The 17954-nt window shown below is 42.8% G+C and overlaps 1 protein-coding gene across 6 annotated transcripts in view; it reads right to left on the reverse strand.

The window, feature by feature from the left end:
- Positions 1 to 1053: 1053 nt before the first annotated feature.
- The window catches only part of foxp1b (forkhead box P1b), a 145422-nt gene continuing 128521 nt past the window's right edge, over positions 1054 to 17954 (reverse strand). For all 6 annotated transcript variants that reach the window (XM_063474760.1, XM_063474759.1, XM_063474757.1 and 3 more), the window contains 9 exons: positions 17192 to 17279; positions 15830 to 15913; positions 11592 to 11796; positions 11348 to 11424; positions 10606 to 10707; positions 9339 to 9460; positions 8399 to 8468; positions 8032 to 8198; positions 1054 to 5445 (listed from right to left, as the gene is read on the reverse strand). In XM_063474760.1, the coding sequence (XP_063330830.1) occupies positions 5301 to 5445; positions 8032 to 8198; positions 8399 to 8468; positions 9339 to 9460; positions 10606 to 10707; positions 11348 to 11424; positions 11592 to 11796; positions 15830 to 15913; positions 17192 to 17279 (1060 nt within the window). In that variant the 3' untranslated portion in view covers positions 1054 to 5300. The remainder of the gene's footprint in view (positions 5446 to 8031; positions 8199 to 8398; positions 8469 to 9338; positions 9461 to 10605; positions 10708 to 11347; positions 11425 to 11591; positions 11797 to 15829; positions 15914 to 17191; positions 17280 to 17954) is intronic.

Consider the following 17954-nt stretch of genomic DNA (forward strand, 5'->3'; position numbering starts at 1 on the left):
TTTATGATTTCCAGCAATAAGCTAAGCAAGAAACGATTTATGTCACCTAAAGCTTTTTAACAAATCAATGCAACTATTTGTAATTGCTTGTTTCACAAGATTAAAAGTGCTTAGACTTGATCTCTGTCCCCTGTTTAGTGGCCAACATGCCCCACAACCTCTGTCGTAAAAACACCAGGACCAGGAGTCTTGGTCATCAGCATTAGCTCCTGTCACCAAATCCATATCGCTATTATTTCTGGGATTTTTTAATGCGGTTGCAATTTATAGCTTATCAAATGCAGTTACCTAAATTGCTGTTAGGAAAAAGACAGTTTAACTGTCTCTTTTTAATTACGAGATAATTTAATGTTTTAGGCTGGGATGAGAGTCCTGCAGCAGACGACACAAACAGGGTCTGTGTGGGACTGTCCTGCAGGCCGAAGTAATGAGGAAAGAGGTACTGAGGGTGACAAAAACTGCAGTGGGGAAATATTTCATAAATGTGTATCGGTAAAAAAACCTCTCTCATTTGATGCAGTGGCTCACTTTGTTGTGCGAAAATCATCTGAAAGTCGTCTCGAGTGTGCTCGCGATGCTGGATTCTGCATTTAAGCTCCTGTGAGTTTAACTGCATGCGTTGCAGTAAAAAAAATAAAAGCCCTCACTCGGACAGACACAACGAGAGACTTGGAAGAAACGATCGGAACAACCAGCATTTTATTGCATGTTTAGAATGCTCATGTCAGTCATCGCCACCGACTACAACAGAGTGGTCTGCATCAGACAGACGAGGAATGATGAGGAGGTTACAGACTGATGGAAGTGATGAGCAATAATATTTCTCTTCAAAAAAACAAAACAGGAAAAAAGAAAACTACAGAGTACATCTTCAAAGAAAAGGAGCGAGAGAAAAAAAACCCCAAGAAAGATAAAGAAAAAGAGAAGATGCCGCAGGATGAGAGCACCGTGACAGCTCCTGGGCTGCGCACCCCCCCTCCCCCCTCCATCTGGAAAGAAACAAAGTGTGATGCGAGAGTGGGAGAAAGAGACGGGTTGGGGGGGGGGGGGGGGGGGGGGGGGGGGAATGACAGCGGGCTGGATGGTTGGTGATGGATGAAACAATGGCATTTTAGCTCGGGTGCCAGTGTGTGTGAGTCTGTGTGATATACTTTGGCTGTGTGTGTGTGTGTGTGTGTGTGTGTCGGTGGGTGAGTGGGGGGGAGGTCTGATGCCATGCGGCTGGATTTTGCAGGGTCCGAGTCTTCAGTAGCATCTGACCTTTGACCTGCCTGCTGTGCTTGGTTCAACTCATTTACAATGACCACTTGAGATAAAAAATATAAATATCTTGATGCTAACCAAAGAGTGTGTGTGTGTGTGTGTTTAGCCTACGTGACATGAAAGGACATCTTTTAATGAGCGAGTGAAATGAATCTCCAAAAAAAGAAAAAGAAAAAAAGACAGCATTTAACAATATTCTTTACATCTTGGCACTGCATATTTTTCTTTTTTTCCTATTCATTTCATATAAAATATCATTAAATTGATACACCCTTATATTACTACTGACCACTTAAACCACCCCTCCCGCCCTTCCCCCTAAAATCTCCGTGACCCTGGGATTAGTCATGCAAGATATCTCCGTCTCATAGAGGAAATATACCAGTCCTGCCCAGTGTCGGGGTTTTTTTTCCCATTTTACTCGAGCAGGTATTTCTTTAGCGCGCAGCCTCGCGAGGCAGCGGCTGGACCGTCAAAAGGAAGTATCAAAAAACAGCTTAACACAAAGAGGGAAAAAAGAATCTGTACAAAATGCTTAGGTCAGTGATAACAGAGAAAAAGTCTGTTTTCTATATTACAGTTTGTAATCCAAAATCTGAGATAATCCCCCGCCCCCGTGCCCCAGCCTGGCCATGCCCAGCTCACCCAGACGTCTGCATGGATTGTGTGACTCCTTTTTTTTTTTTTTTTTTCCTTTTTTGTTTTTTTTTAAAGCAAGGATTACTAAGTAAAATACATTTGCAGCACAGTTTGCTATTCCAATACATACAGCAGTTTTTTTTCTCATAGCTATTTCATAGTTAATACAAAGCGATAAAGCAAACATAACACAAATGTATTTTTTGATCTTAAAAAAAGGTGTGTTGGGGCGGGGGGGCAAAGGCTATACCGACATGTATGTACAACCTAATGTTGGAACGCCCTTAAAACAACCCATCAGTACATCAGAGAACAAACTTTGACAGGATGAACGGTGCCACACACACACACACACACACAGCCGAGTGACATTTCCATGAACAAAAGGCCTGAGGTTTGGATTGGTTTGGCTTTAAAAAAAAAAGGAAAAAAAAGGATGAAACCTTTAAGATAAACAAGCTCTAATTTCATTTTCTTTTCTTTTTTTTGTCATTTTCTCTCTACAGTATCAGACTACACATGCAAGACACACAACTAAGTGCAACTGAGTGAAATGTTTATTTTTTCTCATTTAATTGAATCATTCCCTATAGGTTTGAACTGAGGTATGCATCCTAACGGTTTTCTCATGCTGTTATCTTTAGTAATGTCAAGCTACACATGCTGAGAATGATCTAACCGACCGGCACTTTTCCCTCCTTTCTGAATACCAAACAAACCAGCCGGTTGACTGGGGGGTGGGGGGTTGTGGATGAGCTCGGCCCCTGTTCTCACGGTCCTGAGCCTGGATGTAACTGACCCATCCCACAGCTGCCTGGATATTAAATACATTTTCTGGAAGCCACAGATTGCCCTTTTTCCTTTTTAGCTAATGAGCGGTGAAGTTAGAGGAAAAAAATTTATAATAACAATAACAATAACTGCCATAAAGTACCTTGTACCCAGCTTATTAGTTGACAGGAGTGTTTTTTAATATAAAAAGTAATAAGTTGACAGAAACTAAACACAATCATGAAGTCTTGCCAATCTCAACAAAAATCCCTAAAAAAAAAAAAAAAGTGGCATACAATCATTTTAAATGATACACACAGGTAAAGGAATAAAAGAAGAGAAACACTGAATCATTTGTGTGGTCCAGTTGAAGCACAGAATCCATTTCACATTGTTCTCTGCAAAGCTTTTCCCATTTAACCGGTATATGTTTTATCTACATACGCTCTAATGTTGCATGTGTTATCTGCTCCCTTTTCCCAGCTCACTGGCCCAAAGATAAGAAGTTTCCCTAGTTTGGTCATCGTGTTGTCAGACTGTCGGTGCCTCCCGTTCAGATTTGGTCACTGCAAAACCTCGATGCAGCTCCACCCCTTTGGTTTTTTTGTTTGTTTGCTGTTTTTTTTTTAATAACAATGAATGAAAACACCAGTGCGAGGAGCGTTTTTTTTCCTCCCTCCCTTCGATTCAATCTGCCGCCGGCTACACCGCCGCTACCGAAAGAACGGAGGAGAGATATTTGGCCTGATCTGCTATTGCATGGAAAACACATCATTGACTTTGTAGTTTATCTTTGGTAGTCACAGAATGATATTAATACAAATCAACAACAACATTAACAAAAATAAAAAGCCAAATAAACATCAAATAATACCAAAACTAATAATAAATAAAAAGATTAAAAGTGGTTGATTGCAGTCTTGAAATTCAGCATGTCTAAAATGTAACTTCTCAGCAAAGCTGGAAGTTTTTCCCGTGGATTCCCAACAGACTTTTGTTGGGCGACACCGAACGTCGAAGCATCCACCTTCGCATAAAATGGTATGTGCTGTATGTTTGGGCCCTTTTACGATGGCTGTCAAATGCTGGAATGTGCAACGCTTATTGCAGGTCTTGGGGATTTGTTCCCTTAATGAAAGAAAATGAGCCGTTCGTCCGGTGTGCAATTATTAACACTCGAAACTTAAAACTAGTCATGCGCGTGATACAAATAAAACTACAGGGAATGCACGTTTATCTCCGAGCCCTGAATGAAATTGCAGCTTGGAAAAAAAGGGAAAAAAAAGCAGACACGTTTGATTAACAATGACAGTTGTGTTCAGGAATCACAATTAGTTGGTCTAAATCATTATCTCGCTGGTGCACACCTGACATTTTCATTTTGCTTTAAAAAACCCGGAGCTTGTAAGTGATCAGAAATTCTGTTGCAGCTCAGCATGCTCGGCCGTGAGGGGCTGTTTTAAAGTATAATTTCATAAGGATAAATCATAACCTGCATGATTTCTCTGTCATTCATTCGCATCTTAAATTAAACTTCATTGATGCGTGGAGAGAGCCTTCATTATGAGTAGTGCATTGCCAATGGACTTCATGAGCAGGAGGGGGGTCTGGTTGGGGTGGGGTGGAGTGGGGGCCGGGCTACACATCAGAGTTGTGTTTTTTTCCTGGTTTTTTTTTTGTGTGTGGCAAGATTGAGGAATAAATGACAGAAAAATACTAGTTGGTATGCGACATTCTGCTTCATGTGAGTGTGTTTAAAGAAATGATAAACATTCATCATTAAGTGCTGACCACACAGAATCTCCACAGCATGGGCATGAGGTCTGATCAGTTCAAAGAAACAATAAAAAAAACAAAAAGACATCTAGAACAGCACTGAATGATGGAGAAGACACATCATGTTATATTTCATAACTTTTTAACCCCCCCTCACCTCCCCAAAAAAACACAAACCAAAAACACAAAAACAACCCTCCCGCCGTAGAAGGGATTAAACCAATGAGAAGTGTTGAAGGCAGTGACAATGAACAGAAGTCCGCACTCGCGCTCTCTCTCGCACGTACACACATACACACGGTGTAAATTAAACGTCAGTCATTCTCCCTCTCTCTCTTTTCAGTTTCTGGTCAGATGTGTGTCTGAGAGAGGGAATTGGGGAGGGGGGGGGAGCGTGGGGGAGGGTGGAGAGGGAGACAAACACCTCCCCCCTCCTCTTCTGCAGCCCGTTGAGTGCAGTCCGTCCTGGCTGCGTGGCAAGGGTTATCCCAAAGCACGGACACGTCGCACCCCCCCGTACCAAAAAAAAAAAAAAAAATACAGTCTGTCCGACACATGAGTAGAAACGAAGTTTGTTTTCACGTTTTAAGCGCTACTTAAATCAAAAGTAGAAAGGAATCAGAGGAAAAAAAGAACCCTCATGTGGGGGCATCATCTGTGTTTTCTCGTGTGTGTTCTTGCTATGTATTTTAATGGCACTAAAAAAAAGTCAACTTGGAGACATTTGCGAGCTGTCATCAGTGGCTGAGACTGCAGTTCAGTGTTTGTTATCTGCAGAGCGTTTCTGTCTCCCAAATGACCCGGACTGCCTCGGCCTCTGAGGCTGGGGAGGGAGGTGGGCAGCGCTAGCCTTACAGCATGTCATCGTGGCCCTGCTCGTCATCGTAATCTCTGTGGTGATCGAAATCCGGACTGTGATTGGCAGTCGTTACCAGGGAGAGGGGCCCGTCGTGGTCTTCGGGGTCCAGTGGTTCCTCCTTAACGCTGATGTGATGCCTGGAGGAGAAGGAGAAGAGGAGAAAAACTTACAGTCTGCTATCCTTAACTTTCCTCCGTATTCTTTTCCAACCTTTCACACAATCGGGCCCAGGGTGATACGAGCTGTGCCGATTCTGTTTAGAAAGGAAGAGGCAGGGGAACAAAAACAAATGTCTGGCTTCAGCGAGGCTGTGAGTGGGAGCCTCACTGGTACTGTTGATAATTTCAGCTTTCTTTTGAGGTATTCCAATCCCGGCAAAGCTGCAGGCTTTTTATTTTCATGGCAACCGACAACAGGGTATTCACTTAGAATTGATAAATGAGGAAGATTAACAACGTGAGACGAGAAGAGGAGAGAATGGACTCTGCGGAGCGAGTGAGGCTGCCGTTGTCAGCCTCCTGGTGGCGGAGGATCAGCGACGCGCTGTGTGTTCCTCTTCCTGCTCGTTAACATGCACAACCTGCGAGGCGGGTCTCCAGAGGACGACCCCGAGCCGGCTTCTATCATTAATCAACTTCAAGCAAACACAGCGACCAGACACCACCATACATGCTTTAAACTCCAGAATTAATGCATATTTTCAAGCAAGTGTCAATAAGGGAAGAAAAGCGCTGGCAGGAAAGGCGTGCGGGGAGAGCGGCACCGGCGCACTCGGCACAACACCATGATAAGAAACAGAGCCCTTATGAGAATAATAACGCTGTCACTTGTAAACAAGGCAAAAACATGAGCGCCCGCCCCTCCAGCTCACAGCCTGGGCAAAAGAGCCACTAAAGAGATGAGATCTGCCAAATTTCTCATTACAGAAACAGAGCAGGAAGAAAGCACAGGGGGAGAGAAGGCCTGGCTGTGGCAGAGAGAGAGGGAAAAAAAAACATTATGAGCAGCTGCAGGGGACTTGCCGCTCTAACCTGCGGTGCCAGGCTGCTGTAGCGGAGGTAGAGCGATGTCAGGATGAGGCGCCGGGCTCATTTACTACAACAACAAGGGACAACTGGCACATTCTTCATCACCACGGCCCACATTTGATTTATTCACACCAGGACGTCTTGTGTGATTTGCAGCTATTGTGATGGAAGCACTCGTATGCTAATGAGCTGACATATTTTGGCGTAAATTATAAAAAAGGGGGGAAAGTAAAGTCAGCTTTTCTATCATTTTCACATCAAAGTAACTCCACAAGTGCTGTTGCCTCAGGTCTGACTCTGTGGCTGCGGGGCAGACATGAAATTGTTATTATTATGCTATTGAACTGCATGCTGATTCCACACTTTGCTTATAATTAGCCTTCTCTGGATGCCTGACTCTCATCTGGCTGTTTAAGAGAAGTGCTCTGGTTTCTTCACTGTGTTAAAAAAGCTATGTCCTGTCAACCAGCAGCTCCCTGGCACATGTGGACAGCACATGTTACTACACAGCGGTGATGGACTCGGACAGGGTAAGTCAGAGCAGTATAGAAAACCAGGGACTGAATTAACCGCAGCATTAAATGCTCCGTCCACAGACGTAAAGAGCCAGGTGTGTTTTGTTAATAAGAGAATAAAGTTCTTTAAAAGCAAAAGAACACAGTTTTAACTCGTTTTGTACTTGCACAAAGCTTATAGACATAATTACGAAGAAGGAGTCGTGAGCTTTATCAGCCTAAAGATAGAAGCAGAGGGGTAGAGGGAGAGCAGGCTGCCTTTAGGCCAGCACACCCATCCTGTCTCTGCCTTTCCTGTTCCACAGCCATGCTCAGAGCTATGTTCACAGTGATTAAGGATGGCACTTTCCTCCATTTGGCCAGGAGCTTATTACTGCACCTTTTTTTTGTTTTTAGGCAGAATTTCCCCCAAGCTCAGACATTTCAGGGGGCCATCCCTGAGTCTACCCCTGCTGCACATCGGTGGTCTGCCCCCACATCTGGAAACGATGCAGCGTGTGCTGTATTATTTTAGGCTTCAAACAACTTAGCAGACACTCCCATACAACAAGTGAACGGGGAGCTGCGGTTTCCAGGCCGACCACAACTTTCCTACATGAGAATCTTGGATGATGTCCTCCAGACTAATTATGCTTTTTGTGTTGTTTTTCTTTCAGAGGCGTTTCTAGATGTGTTGCGGCTCATGTTGCACTGTGTCGGAGCCAGCAGCTGTGTCACTCTGCGTGCTGGCATTTTGTAAATATTTTAACAAAGTGAAAGGGCCGATGATGGCGGGGCTCAGACAGACAGCAGGACGCATAAAGGAGAGTTCATAAACTCGCTGTTAAAATAACAGAGGGGCTCCGGTCTTCTCTTCCCGGCCGCTCTGGTGATGGAAGCTTTGAAAAGGTGGAGTTTCCTTTTCGGCAGGGAGGCCTGCCACAGCACTGGCCGTGACCCCACACGCCACTCCAATATCCCCCTCTCCACTTTATTTATTGTACCTCTGGCAATCCCTTCTGTTTGATCTATTGCCATGCATTAGGTCACTTTAGAGCCTTTTGGGTGGGCACTGGCATTACTTTTTGTCTATTTGAAGAGTTTTGGTCTCAGTGGAATAAGCAGCCCAAAAAATTTTTCCTCTCTCTTCACTTTTCTTACACAGACTGTGGTGAAGATAGAAAGCGCGTGTGCCACTCACATAGCTGGCAGGGGCGAGCGTCCTGGGCTGCTGTCACTGCCGTTGCTGTTTCCATGGTCCATCGCTCCATTCATCTCCTCACGGATGGCGTTGGCCAGGGAATTGAGGGTGGGACTTCCAATGGAAGCAGTAGTGTATAGAGGTATGTTGTTTTCTGCCATTGAAGCCTGAAAAGCAAAGCCCGAAGCATTAAATGTGAAACGGAAGCCAGTTGTCAGCACTTTCTCAGTTTCCCATCACTCTTTTATGCGAGTACATCATCCTAAAGACAAAGACTACGTGCATGTGACACAGTGAAACGCTTATTCCTTCCTGCCTTTCAAAGTTCTGAGCGAGGCGGCTTGAGATGAAGTCACTTCTTTTTTACCTGGAAGGCAGCAGAGAGGGTCGGACCATAGCCCAAGCTGGTCTGAATGTTCTTCACTAAGGCTGGACTTCTGCAAACAGAAAAATTCAATTACAACCACAGACTCGTGTCTCAGCTAGCATGCATTCCTCAGATACAGTATCTTATTTCATAAAAAGAAATCAATGCACTTTGTATAAGAACTTAACAAATTTACTGCTGTAGTAATGTGGATATTAAGGCTACAGTTCTAAGACGTTCAATCACTTGACAATACCACACAACTATCTCTAACACTTTGCATGTCATGGGAAGGAAGAACAGATTGATGGAAGCATGATGGATGACGAGCTTAACACAAAAAGCATGATGGCAACACTGAGGGGAGGTGGGGGGAGGGGGGAGGGATGGAGGCATGCAAGTGGGGCGGGGACCACTGGAGTTTGCAGGGCAGGCGGAAGTGCTTACTGTACGAGCAGCTCGTCAAAGTTCTCATCAACGGCGTATTTCCGAGGGCGGCCTCGCTGTATGTGGCGACCGCGCTTAAACTCCTCATCATCAACAGTCCAAAAGGACCCAAACTCATCCTCTACTCTCACAAAGCACTTATGCAGGGAGAGGTTGGTGCGAATGGCACCCTGGGAAAGCAAACCAGCGGGAGGAGGGAGGCGACAGCCAGATGCAGATGCAGTGATCGACAGGAAAGACAGCGGACGGACAGACACACAGACACAGGGAGGAGGGGAGAGGGTGAGGATCAAAATGAAAATAAGCCATTGTGGGTTATGAGGCATCACCAAAAGGCTTCTAAAAGCATGAAGGGGAGGCACGCCAAAGCAAGCAGGGACTTTGGATGGTATGGCACACAGACAATGGAGATGGAGCAGCAGCAGCAGCAGACTCTTCCCATCAGTCAGCGCTGAGACAGACGCTAGGCAGGGCTCAACAGGGCCAAACCTACCCACTGATCTTTTGAGGCCGTCTCTTTTGGAACTCTATTTCGTCCACTGTCCACACAGCCCCTTTTACGTTTTCTACCCGCACAAAACACTTGTGAAGACTAAGATTATGCCGGACTGCATTCTGCAGTTGATGTAAAAACAAAGAGAGAAAAAAAGGGTTTCTATCAGTACAGTAAACATGGCTGCATGGGAAGAAAAAAAATCATTTCATAGTAGAAATATTGTGACAGGCTCTGGATGAAAACAATAAATAAAGCAGAGGGTTACGGGCAGTAAATGGTCTGAAGTTTCAAATGACTTAAACAGCACATAAATATTTACTCATTTCCATGGCGATACTCTTAAGACATCCCCTTTTTTCCCTTATCTTTTTAAAGCTGCCTCTTCTGATCAATCAGAACAAATTACACCAACAAAATATAGAAACTGAACATTTTAATCACTACTTTGTTACTGATGAGAAAACGTTCGGCTCATTCTGCGTCGGCATTTTCCATTACAAAGTGAGAAAGAAAAAAAAAGGCTTTTAGAACATAAATCGAGGGTTCAGTCCAAATTATTCAGGCACGAAAGTCGACCTTTTTACAGGAGCTATGCTGAGTGCATGTGTATGTTCTAAATGTGTGTGCGGAGAGGAATCCAGTGTTTATAACACCAATGTGCCCCTATGGAAAGGCTGTCAGTATGTGTGGAAGGTGATGGGGGACGGGAGTGCAGCAGCATGGTGGTGTGTGTGTGAGCTGCTCTGTGGCTCAGAAAAGGCTTTCATTGCTTCATCACTGCCTTTCTCATTCAAATCTCACGTTCTCTGTCTCCAGTCATTACTGTTCTGTTGTTTTGTGTGTGTCTGTGTGAACGTGTGCTTGCGGCCTGGTGGAAAACAGAGTGTTCCCTTCTGAAGTGAGTGTGAGGGGCTCAGCCAGGAGTCATTGGCAGAGCACTGCTATGTTAAACTAATGCCACCCACCATCAGAATATCCACACACATTACAGGGTGATTGTTTTGAAAAAAATTATTTTATTTTTTTACACAAATGCATATATTCCTCCCCCGGCCTGCTCTGTCTGGTTCACATGTTTGTTTAAAGGGTGGTTCATTTGGATCGAATAAGTAGGCTATTGTTATGTATTTGGATTAAGTTTTGTTTTTACGTTTTATTATGCACGACTATCATTTAAGTCCACCTAACATCTACACAATGACTCTTTATTCTCCCGTGTTGGTTTAAAGACATTAGCAGGAATTAAAGAAAGAAAAAAAATTACCTTCCACGTTGCTGCGTTGCGCCTAAAATATGCAAACATTCGTGTGAACCAGTTGTAGATTTCGTTTAGTGTTAGCTGCTTTTCTGGAGATTCGAGGATTGCCTGGATGAGGAACGGTGACAGAAACAAACATTTTCAGCTTTGCTACCTTCACAAAACATTTAATAATTCACAAAAGGCATGCAGGTTTGTGTGTGTTCTCCTGAAGAAACCCCCATAAAAAAACAAACGAGAAACCGTCTATGTAAAGTGTTCCTAGAAGTGTAATGCACTTTTTATTCGAAACGGCAGATTTGAATATATTTTCTTTTGCGGGTGTAAATGAAGGGCAAGTGAAAACATTTCTCAGGCAGATTACAGGGCAGCAATTATGGACTGCTCAGATTAATTCCTGAGATCCCAGATTACTGCAGTCGAGCGATAATTGACTGGCCATCTTAAAACAGGTTCATCCCCACTGTTGTGTGAAATGAATTTGGTAATAATTACAGTCACTGAAATGCTTAATCAAACATTTCTGTCATGTGCGGCTGTGTTTTGAATCCTGAATGCATTCTTGCAGTCGTTTCGAGATGATTTATCTATTCTTCTGTCTAAATTGTGTTCACATGTAGCAAAACATGAACACTATTTTTTTCTTAACTGCTGAGTGTGTAGACAAAAGTTTCAGCCGGACGGAGGAGTTGAAAGTTTTTATTCACTAAATCACAAAGAGATCAAGAAATCAGTGAGCGTTCCTTACCTGTCTTATTAGTGAGGCATATGTGAATGGTGGTCTTACGTCTGTATTCATGTAAAACTCTTTGTTCTGACTGATATCTGTACACAGGGAGCAAACACAAGTGCAATTGTCAACATTCGTGTCCTATCAGCCGTCGATAACACAAGTTACAGCCTAACGTAACAAAACAAACACGTCAGTTATTTAGCAGAACAGATGACAGCTTCATGTATATATAGCACTATGTGTGAGCATTCTGCAGTACCTGGAGAGATGGGCATGTTGTACTTTTCTGAATATCGCCGTCGCATAGGGCCCATGCTGTGGAGGTTTGTGGCTGTGATGACAGAATGGGTCTGGGAGAGGGGTGTAAGCGGTGCTGTTGGTGTGGTGGGGGTCTGGGGAAGGCTCAGAGGAGGAGAGGCCTCTGGGGCTGACTTGGACAACGTGACGTTGGACACTAGGTTGAGCTAGAAGAACAGACAGACAGACAGAGCTCAGTTAGTCTCCTAATTACCCCCGTGTCTTAGCCGCCTCATTGACTATGCATACCTCCTCTTTAATTGTAATTGGGCCCTGAGATGATCCATGAACGGTTGCTAAATGTTTGGAAAACAACCCTGGAGCCCCGCTCCTGCACCGCCCCCACTCTTCAAACCTCTCCTCCCTCCCTCTCTTGCTGCCATGTCAGGCCTTCTCCCAGCTTTCTGTTTCATCGCCTTTGTTGGAGCTTTTGTCCCATTTGGACAAACACCCCCCTCCACTTCATCTACCCGCTGAGGGTCTCCAGCATGGTAACCCGTGAGTTTTGAGTTGTGGAGGGAAGAAGGGCAGCCTGTACAGCTCTGAAAAATGACAGTGTGATTCTCACCTACTGCTGAGCAGCCCCGCTAATAAGGCAGCCAGAGGAAGAAGCCAATCTGGGCTAATTATAAGCTGAAATTGTATTGTGAAGACTCTAATTAGGAGCTGCTTATGGAGGTGATCTGATGATTAACTACTGTATCTGACTGACCTCCATTATGAGGGCCATGATGGCCAATGGTAAAGACGGACACATGGTATTTCACACATAGCCTTCTGTAGAGAATACTTGGTTTCATCACTGAGGTCTGTGTCTGTGGATGGGATGTGTGGGCTAGGGCGAAGGAGGTATTTAAGTAATAATGGCTACAAGGTAAACTAATTACGGCGAGTGCTCCAAAGGTATAGCATGGCTTCCAGCAGCTGTGGCAGCTCCGAACCAACTGCCAAACCTCCATACTGGAGCAGCAGTCAAGTGGAAAATTCTAGCCTGACCCCCTGCTCCAGCTATTAATTGGCAGGAAAACTAATGACACATATACATATTCCTGCAAAATTGTTCTAATTGCTAATTTGCCGAAGGAGGCCACTTTCCAAATTAAACATGACTTCAGACTGTGAGAAGAAGAAAAATGAAGAAAAAATGGAGAAAGAGAGCTAAAGAGCTGGAGAAAGGACAGTGGGGCTGGAAATATCTCATCTGTGACATCACATGTTGATTACGAGGGATCAAATGTGTGATTTCTGCTCGTAATGTTGACAAGGTGATGATGGTTTTTAACATCTGACTCTATGCAAACGCGTAAATTCTGTTCAGCTGCCCAATTACCAATCACATTTTTAACTCTCTATCCCCAGAACTCGGCACTGTTCCTTTGATTTCATTTTAAATTACAACTTGTTTTACACACACACACACACACACACACACACACACACCCCTCTCATTATTAAGTTGCAAACTGCTCCAAACAAAACCAGTGACATTTGTGTAGTGCGAATCTCCTATTTTAACAGACTTGTGTCCACATCCTCACAATGTGTATTTATGTTTGCAAGGCTGAACTCTGCCTTTTTGGCAGAGTCTGCCCAAATAATTTGGATTTCTGGATGGATGCATGAATGTGGACTACATCCTCACCAACAGAAGCTGAAGACGTGTTATTCTAAATCATGAACAAAATAAATTACACTTGGGTTTGCGTGTTTCTGACACAATGCTATCAATAGAACGGGGCTGCGGTGTTGACTTCTCTTCCTGTGGATTAGCAGGCTTTGTTTCATGTTTCATCCATATTCCCTGGCCATAAACACAGAGAGGCTTCAACAATAGGCCAGACAGGCTGGTAATAGCCTTGCCTTTGTTTGCCTCACCATTTGGGCTCACTCCAGTGCCTAGACAAAATGAGACTTCAGACTGAAATTAATTAAATGGTAATTGGTGATCTAATTATACTGGCTTTGACTCGGCAAGCTGCTAAAGAAAATAAACAAAAAGTCCCTCCTTAATTATGTATGGCGTAAAAGGTCAGATTTCTGACAAGAATGCTTAGTGACACCGTGTGCAGACACCCACCCACACATACAGAGGCAAATACAAACACACACACACACAGGCACACACACGCATTGCTAATGTGGCATATTTTGTTTTGATCTTACCCCCACCCTCGTCCACCTCACAAGAATAAAATGAATCCCATTCATTTGTCGCTGCGAATGCACAGCATCAGTTTGTTTGTCTTTAATTATAACTAAATGTAAACCAGCGAGTTCATCTGAGCTACTTTGCTGTGACAGTAGGCTACTTACACATGCCATTTTTATATTCAACAGTACAGAGCAGCAGAAAAGCAAAACTAGCAATTACTGGAAGCAGATACCTTTGTTTCTTCAGAGAAGCTCTGCTTCCACTCAGCTCTAAGAATGCTTTCATTCTGCGTTTTCTCTGTGGATGCATCTGATGCTGCAATCTACACTTAAAACCTCGGTGGAACCTTTGGCCCTGACCTGTGTAAGTCCGCCACTCGCCCAGCTAAAGTCACGTATATTTATCCAAGCTTTTCACAGCAGCTCACAGCGGGCGAAGTGGCATTGGAGCTGGGAGTCTATTTATTTGAATAAAAACCCCAGCTCGCCCCCTCGAGAGTGTTAACGCTGAGCTCTGACACAGCCATTCTGCTGGGCCCCGGGGAGAGAGGAGAGGTAGCAAACTCGAGATGCTATCTGCAGACCCTACCACTTTTCATATACAAATGTCCCCATGTCAGAGGCCTCGTTTTCCACTCTAATCTACACAATCAGAGCGTGTGACACAGGCGCAGCTTTAACAGACAGCTTATTGTCATTCAACATCTCTGCGCGCTTTATGTTGACGGGCTGCGCTTTGTAGAGCGCACACGCTGCCTCTGGATGTCAATAGCTACCTCGCTGACTGTAAATAAATGATCCAAGCTGTGAGGCTGCCGAGGGACGGCACTCCTGCATGTATATTGTGCATCTGTGTGCTCGTGTGTGCATGATTTCACACTCACGCCCTGCAGTAAAATGATCTTTGCTCATTGGGCTCTCTGAATTAACTGTCACACAGACTGAAATATGTTGCTGAGCCCCCCTCTTAAGCATGACAAAACAGAGACACTTAAATGCCATATGTTAAGCCTTTGCCCCTATAGGATAGGGATTAAGCACAAGGCTTTACGGCATAAAACACATTGAGAGTGATACAGAAGGTAAAATGTTGGGAATGTGCCAAGGAGATAAAAATAATGATCTGCAATTGCATTTACTCACATTTTCATTTTTCCTCCTTACAAATTTTAATAAATGGAATGAAATCATTTCTGTTGTATCTTTTTCATAGAAATATAAATATTTTAAAATTAGCTTTAAGTAAAATAAAATTAAACAGGGTCAAATGTGGAAGTAACTTTCAAGGTCTTTTAAAATAAAATTAAAGTTGAATCTAAAGCTTCCTGATAAATAAGAGATGCTAGTGATTTGATCTTTTTAATCTCATGGCTAGATTAGAGATTAGTAATTACTATCATTATTTTAAGGCTAATTTGTGTGAATACAGTCAGGGAAGAATTAGTTATGAGGTTAAAATAAAAGTTGCTACTAACACATTTACTTTGAGGTGACATCAGCTAGCTTCCAGTATTTATTGAAAAAGCCCTTAATCAAAAAATTATTATTATTTTCATCTTTTTGTTTATCTTTATATTTGTTCATGCTATCTTATTCTTGTTTTTTCTTCAAAATTTTACACACATTGGTGTGACTCTATGATTCTCATAATATTTATATCCTCTGTCAAAAAAACACAATGTAATTTTGCTGTTAAAGCACTAAGAATACATGTCACATCATATTCAGTTGATTAAATATAATATTTTTTCTATATTTCTCTGCTTTCTCATCTTTTCTCTGTATCCAAGCAGCCACTTGTTCTTTGAAGCTGAGAAAAGGGGCCATTACAGAGTGTGCATCCAGTTCATCACAGACACCAAATTGAATCCTGGATGTCAGCAGATGTGCTCCAAACTATATTTACTGCCTGCCTCAAGAGAACAGCTGTTTTTATTTAGCAGATAAATAAGATGGAGGAAAGGATTAATGAATACATGTGTGCCAATTAAGACAAACAAAAGGATAGCGGGGGACAAGAGAGATATGTATGACGGGGTTGCTGCTCACCGGCTGTGGGGTGGCTTTGGGCTCCGTGGACTTGACATGAAGGTGCGTCATCATAGCCTGCAGACGCTCTTTGTCTTTTGCTAGCTGTAATGAGAAGAAAGGAGAGCGGTGAAGTTTTAATGAACATACACAATAAAAATCTATATTTGCCCATGTTTTAATTATATACATCCCTTTATAGTGAAGGCATCTTTTAGAGCGTGAATACCCTTATTCTTCTTCAGACCATTATTTAATTATTTATTTTTTTGTTTTTTGTTTTTGGAAGCTGTCAACAAGCCTGCACATCATACAATCTAACTACACTCTCCAAGTCAAGGTTAAAATGCACTGCGAATCATCGCCAATAACAAGCTCAGGGCCTTTCTACCTGTCTGAAACTCTGCACTGTCTTAGCTGCCAGCCTAAATTATGGTGACAGGCTGCATGCAGAGGAAGTCTGTGTCTGATAAACCTTCACTCGATCTCTGGATAATACACCAGCTGAGCGGAAATAACAGGACACTGGCATGGTGCAATGTCTGAGCAACTAAGATCTCACTGCTGATTGTTCAAGTTAGCCTTTTGTAAACCACAACTGTTTATCGTTAGTCATTTTGGTGGTATTATATTTGACTAATACGTGACCCAAAACTGCAAACAGAATGAATATCTTTGTATTTGCTACAGCAGAAAAACTTTTATAAAACATCATTATTTTTTTCCTGAAACACTAATAAATATCTTTATTATACATTAGTTCAGTGGTCACCATTTAGTCAAACACTGTTACACACACACACACACACACACACACGGCTCATTGGACACTCCAAGCCCCCTCAATACAATGACTGTAAACCACGTCTTTTTCCCTAAGCACATTCTTAATGCGCATGCATATTTTTTAAAGAACATTAAAGTCCGTTCATGAGGGACACGGTATTAAAGATACTGATTACTGTATCAACAGTTTTCTGCACTGAGCTTCAATAACCTTTCTGTTCCACTCAACACTGAGCGCCTATCCACATTATGCTATGTTTTATTGTTGGTGCCAAACAGTTAAAAGTCATAAATAACTTTAAAACCCAGTAAAATTCAAAATGTAATTATCTTCTCTACTTAGCCCGGGGCCCTCCATATATCTTTTCCTGGCTGTCATGCATACATAACACATTTTTAATGACTGGTTAGTAGCAAATGTACAAAATTATTTAATTCTGCTGCCCCACCACCACCAGCACCACCACCCCCATCCCTCTATGAGTGACCCCATGGCTGATATCAGTCAGACAGGGAGGCGTTTGGACAGACACTGAGGAAGTGTCAGCAGAAGAAGACACATCAATATTTGGTTCAAAACAACCAGTGGGACAATACCTGCAGCTCCAGCTGTTGTACGACCTGCATTTGCACCCGACACTGGGCTGTGCTCCTGTCATCCAGGGCGTGCTCATTGTTAAGATGTCTGCAAAACAGAAAGAACAAAAAATGAAAACACAGACACCAGAAAGAAGGTAATATCAGATTCACAGTCCTGCAGTGCGTGGTTTAATACTGCAATCTGATCACTGGGCAAAGCACAATGTATATAGACCATGTGATAACATTAAAAAAAATATTACTCATAAAACTAACAGCGTACTGTAATGATTCCACCTGCAGAACAAAAAGAAATACTTCTTTTAACATAGAAGAATGACTCTCAATATTTCATGACGGTCATGTCTCCTCTAACTACAGCTTACAGATAAGAGGGATGATTGAAGAATTTCAGGTTGGATTCCTTTGCTAAATTATGCACCAGTGCCCTAATGCCATTTCTTCTCACTGCAGCTTTCCCTTGCCTGGATGATTTTGTCCTTTTTGGTGTTTTGACTGTTAATTATACCATTAAAATTAAGAGAATTCAAAAAAAGAAAGAAGAAGAAAAAAACTGAGCCAGACCAAATGCAGAGGACAGGACAAGGAGATGGGATCTGTCACAAAGTTGAATTATGGATATAATTATGCGTGATTATTTTATACAGGGGAAGATGTTCTCTTTTCCTGTACGTTTATAACTAATCTAAATAAGTAGCTCGCCGGGTAGCAGACAGGGTTTTTTCCGTGATTTATATAAAATGGTGGAGATAAGGTTCAT

The sequence above is a fragment of the Pelmatolapia mariae genome, linkage group LG5 (genome assembly GCF_036321145.2).
Source record: "Pelmatolapia mariae isolate MD_Pm_ZW linkage group LG5, Pm_UMD_F_2, whole genome shotgun sequence".
Taxonomy (NCBI): domain Eukaryota; kingdom Metazoa; phylum Chordata; class Actinopteri; order Cichliformes; family Cichlidae; genus Pelmatolapia; species Pelmatolapia mariae.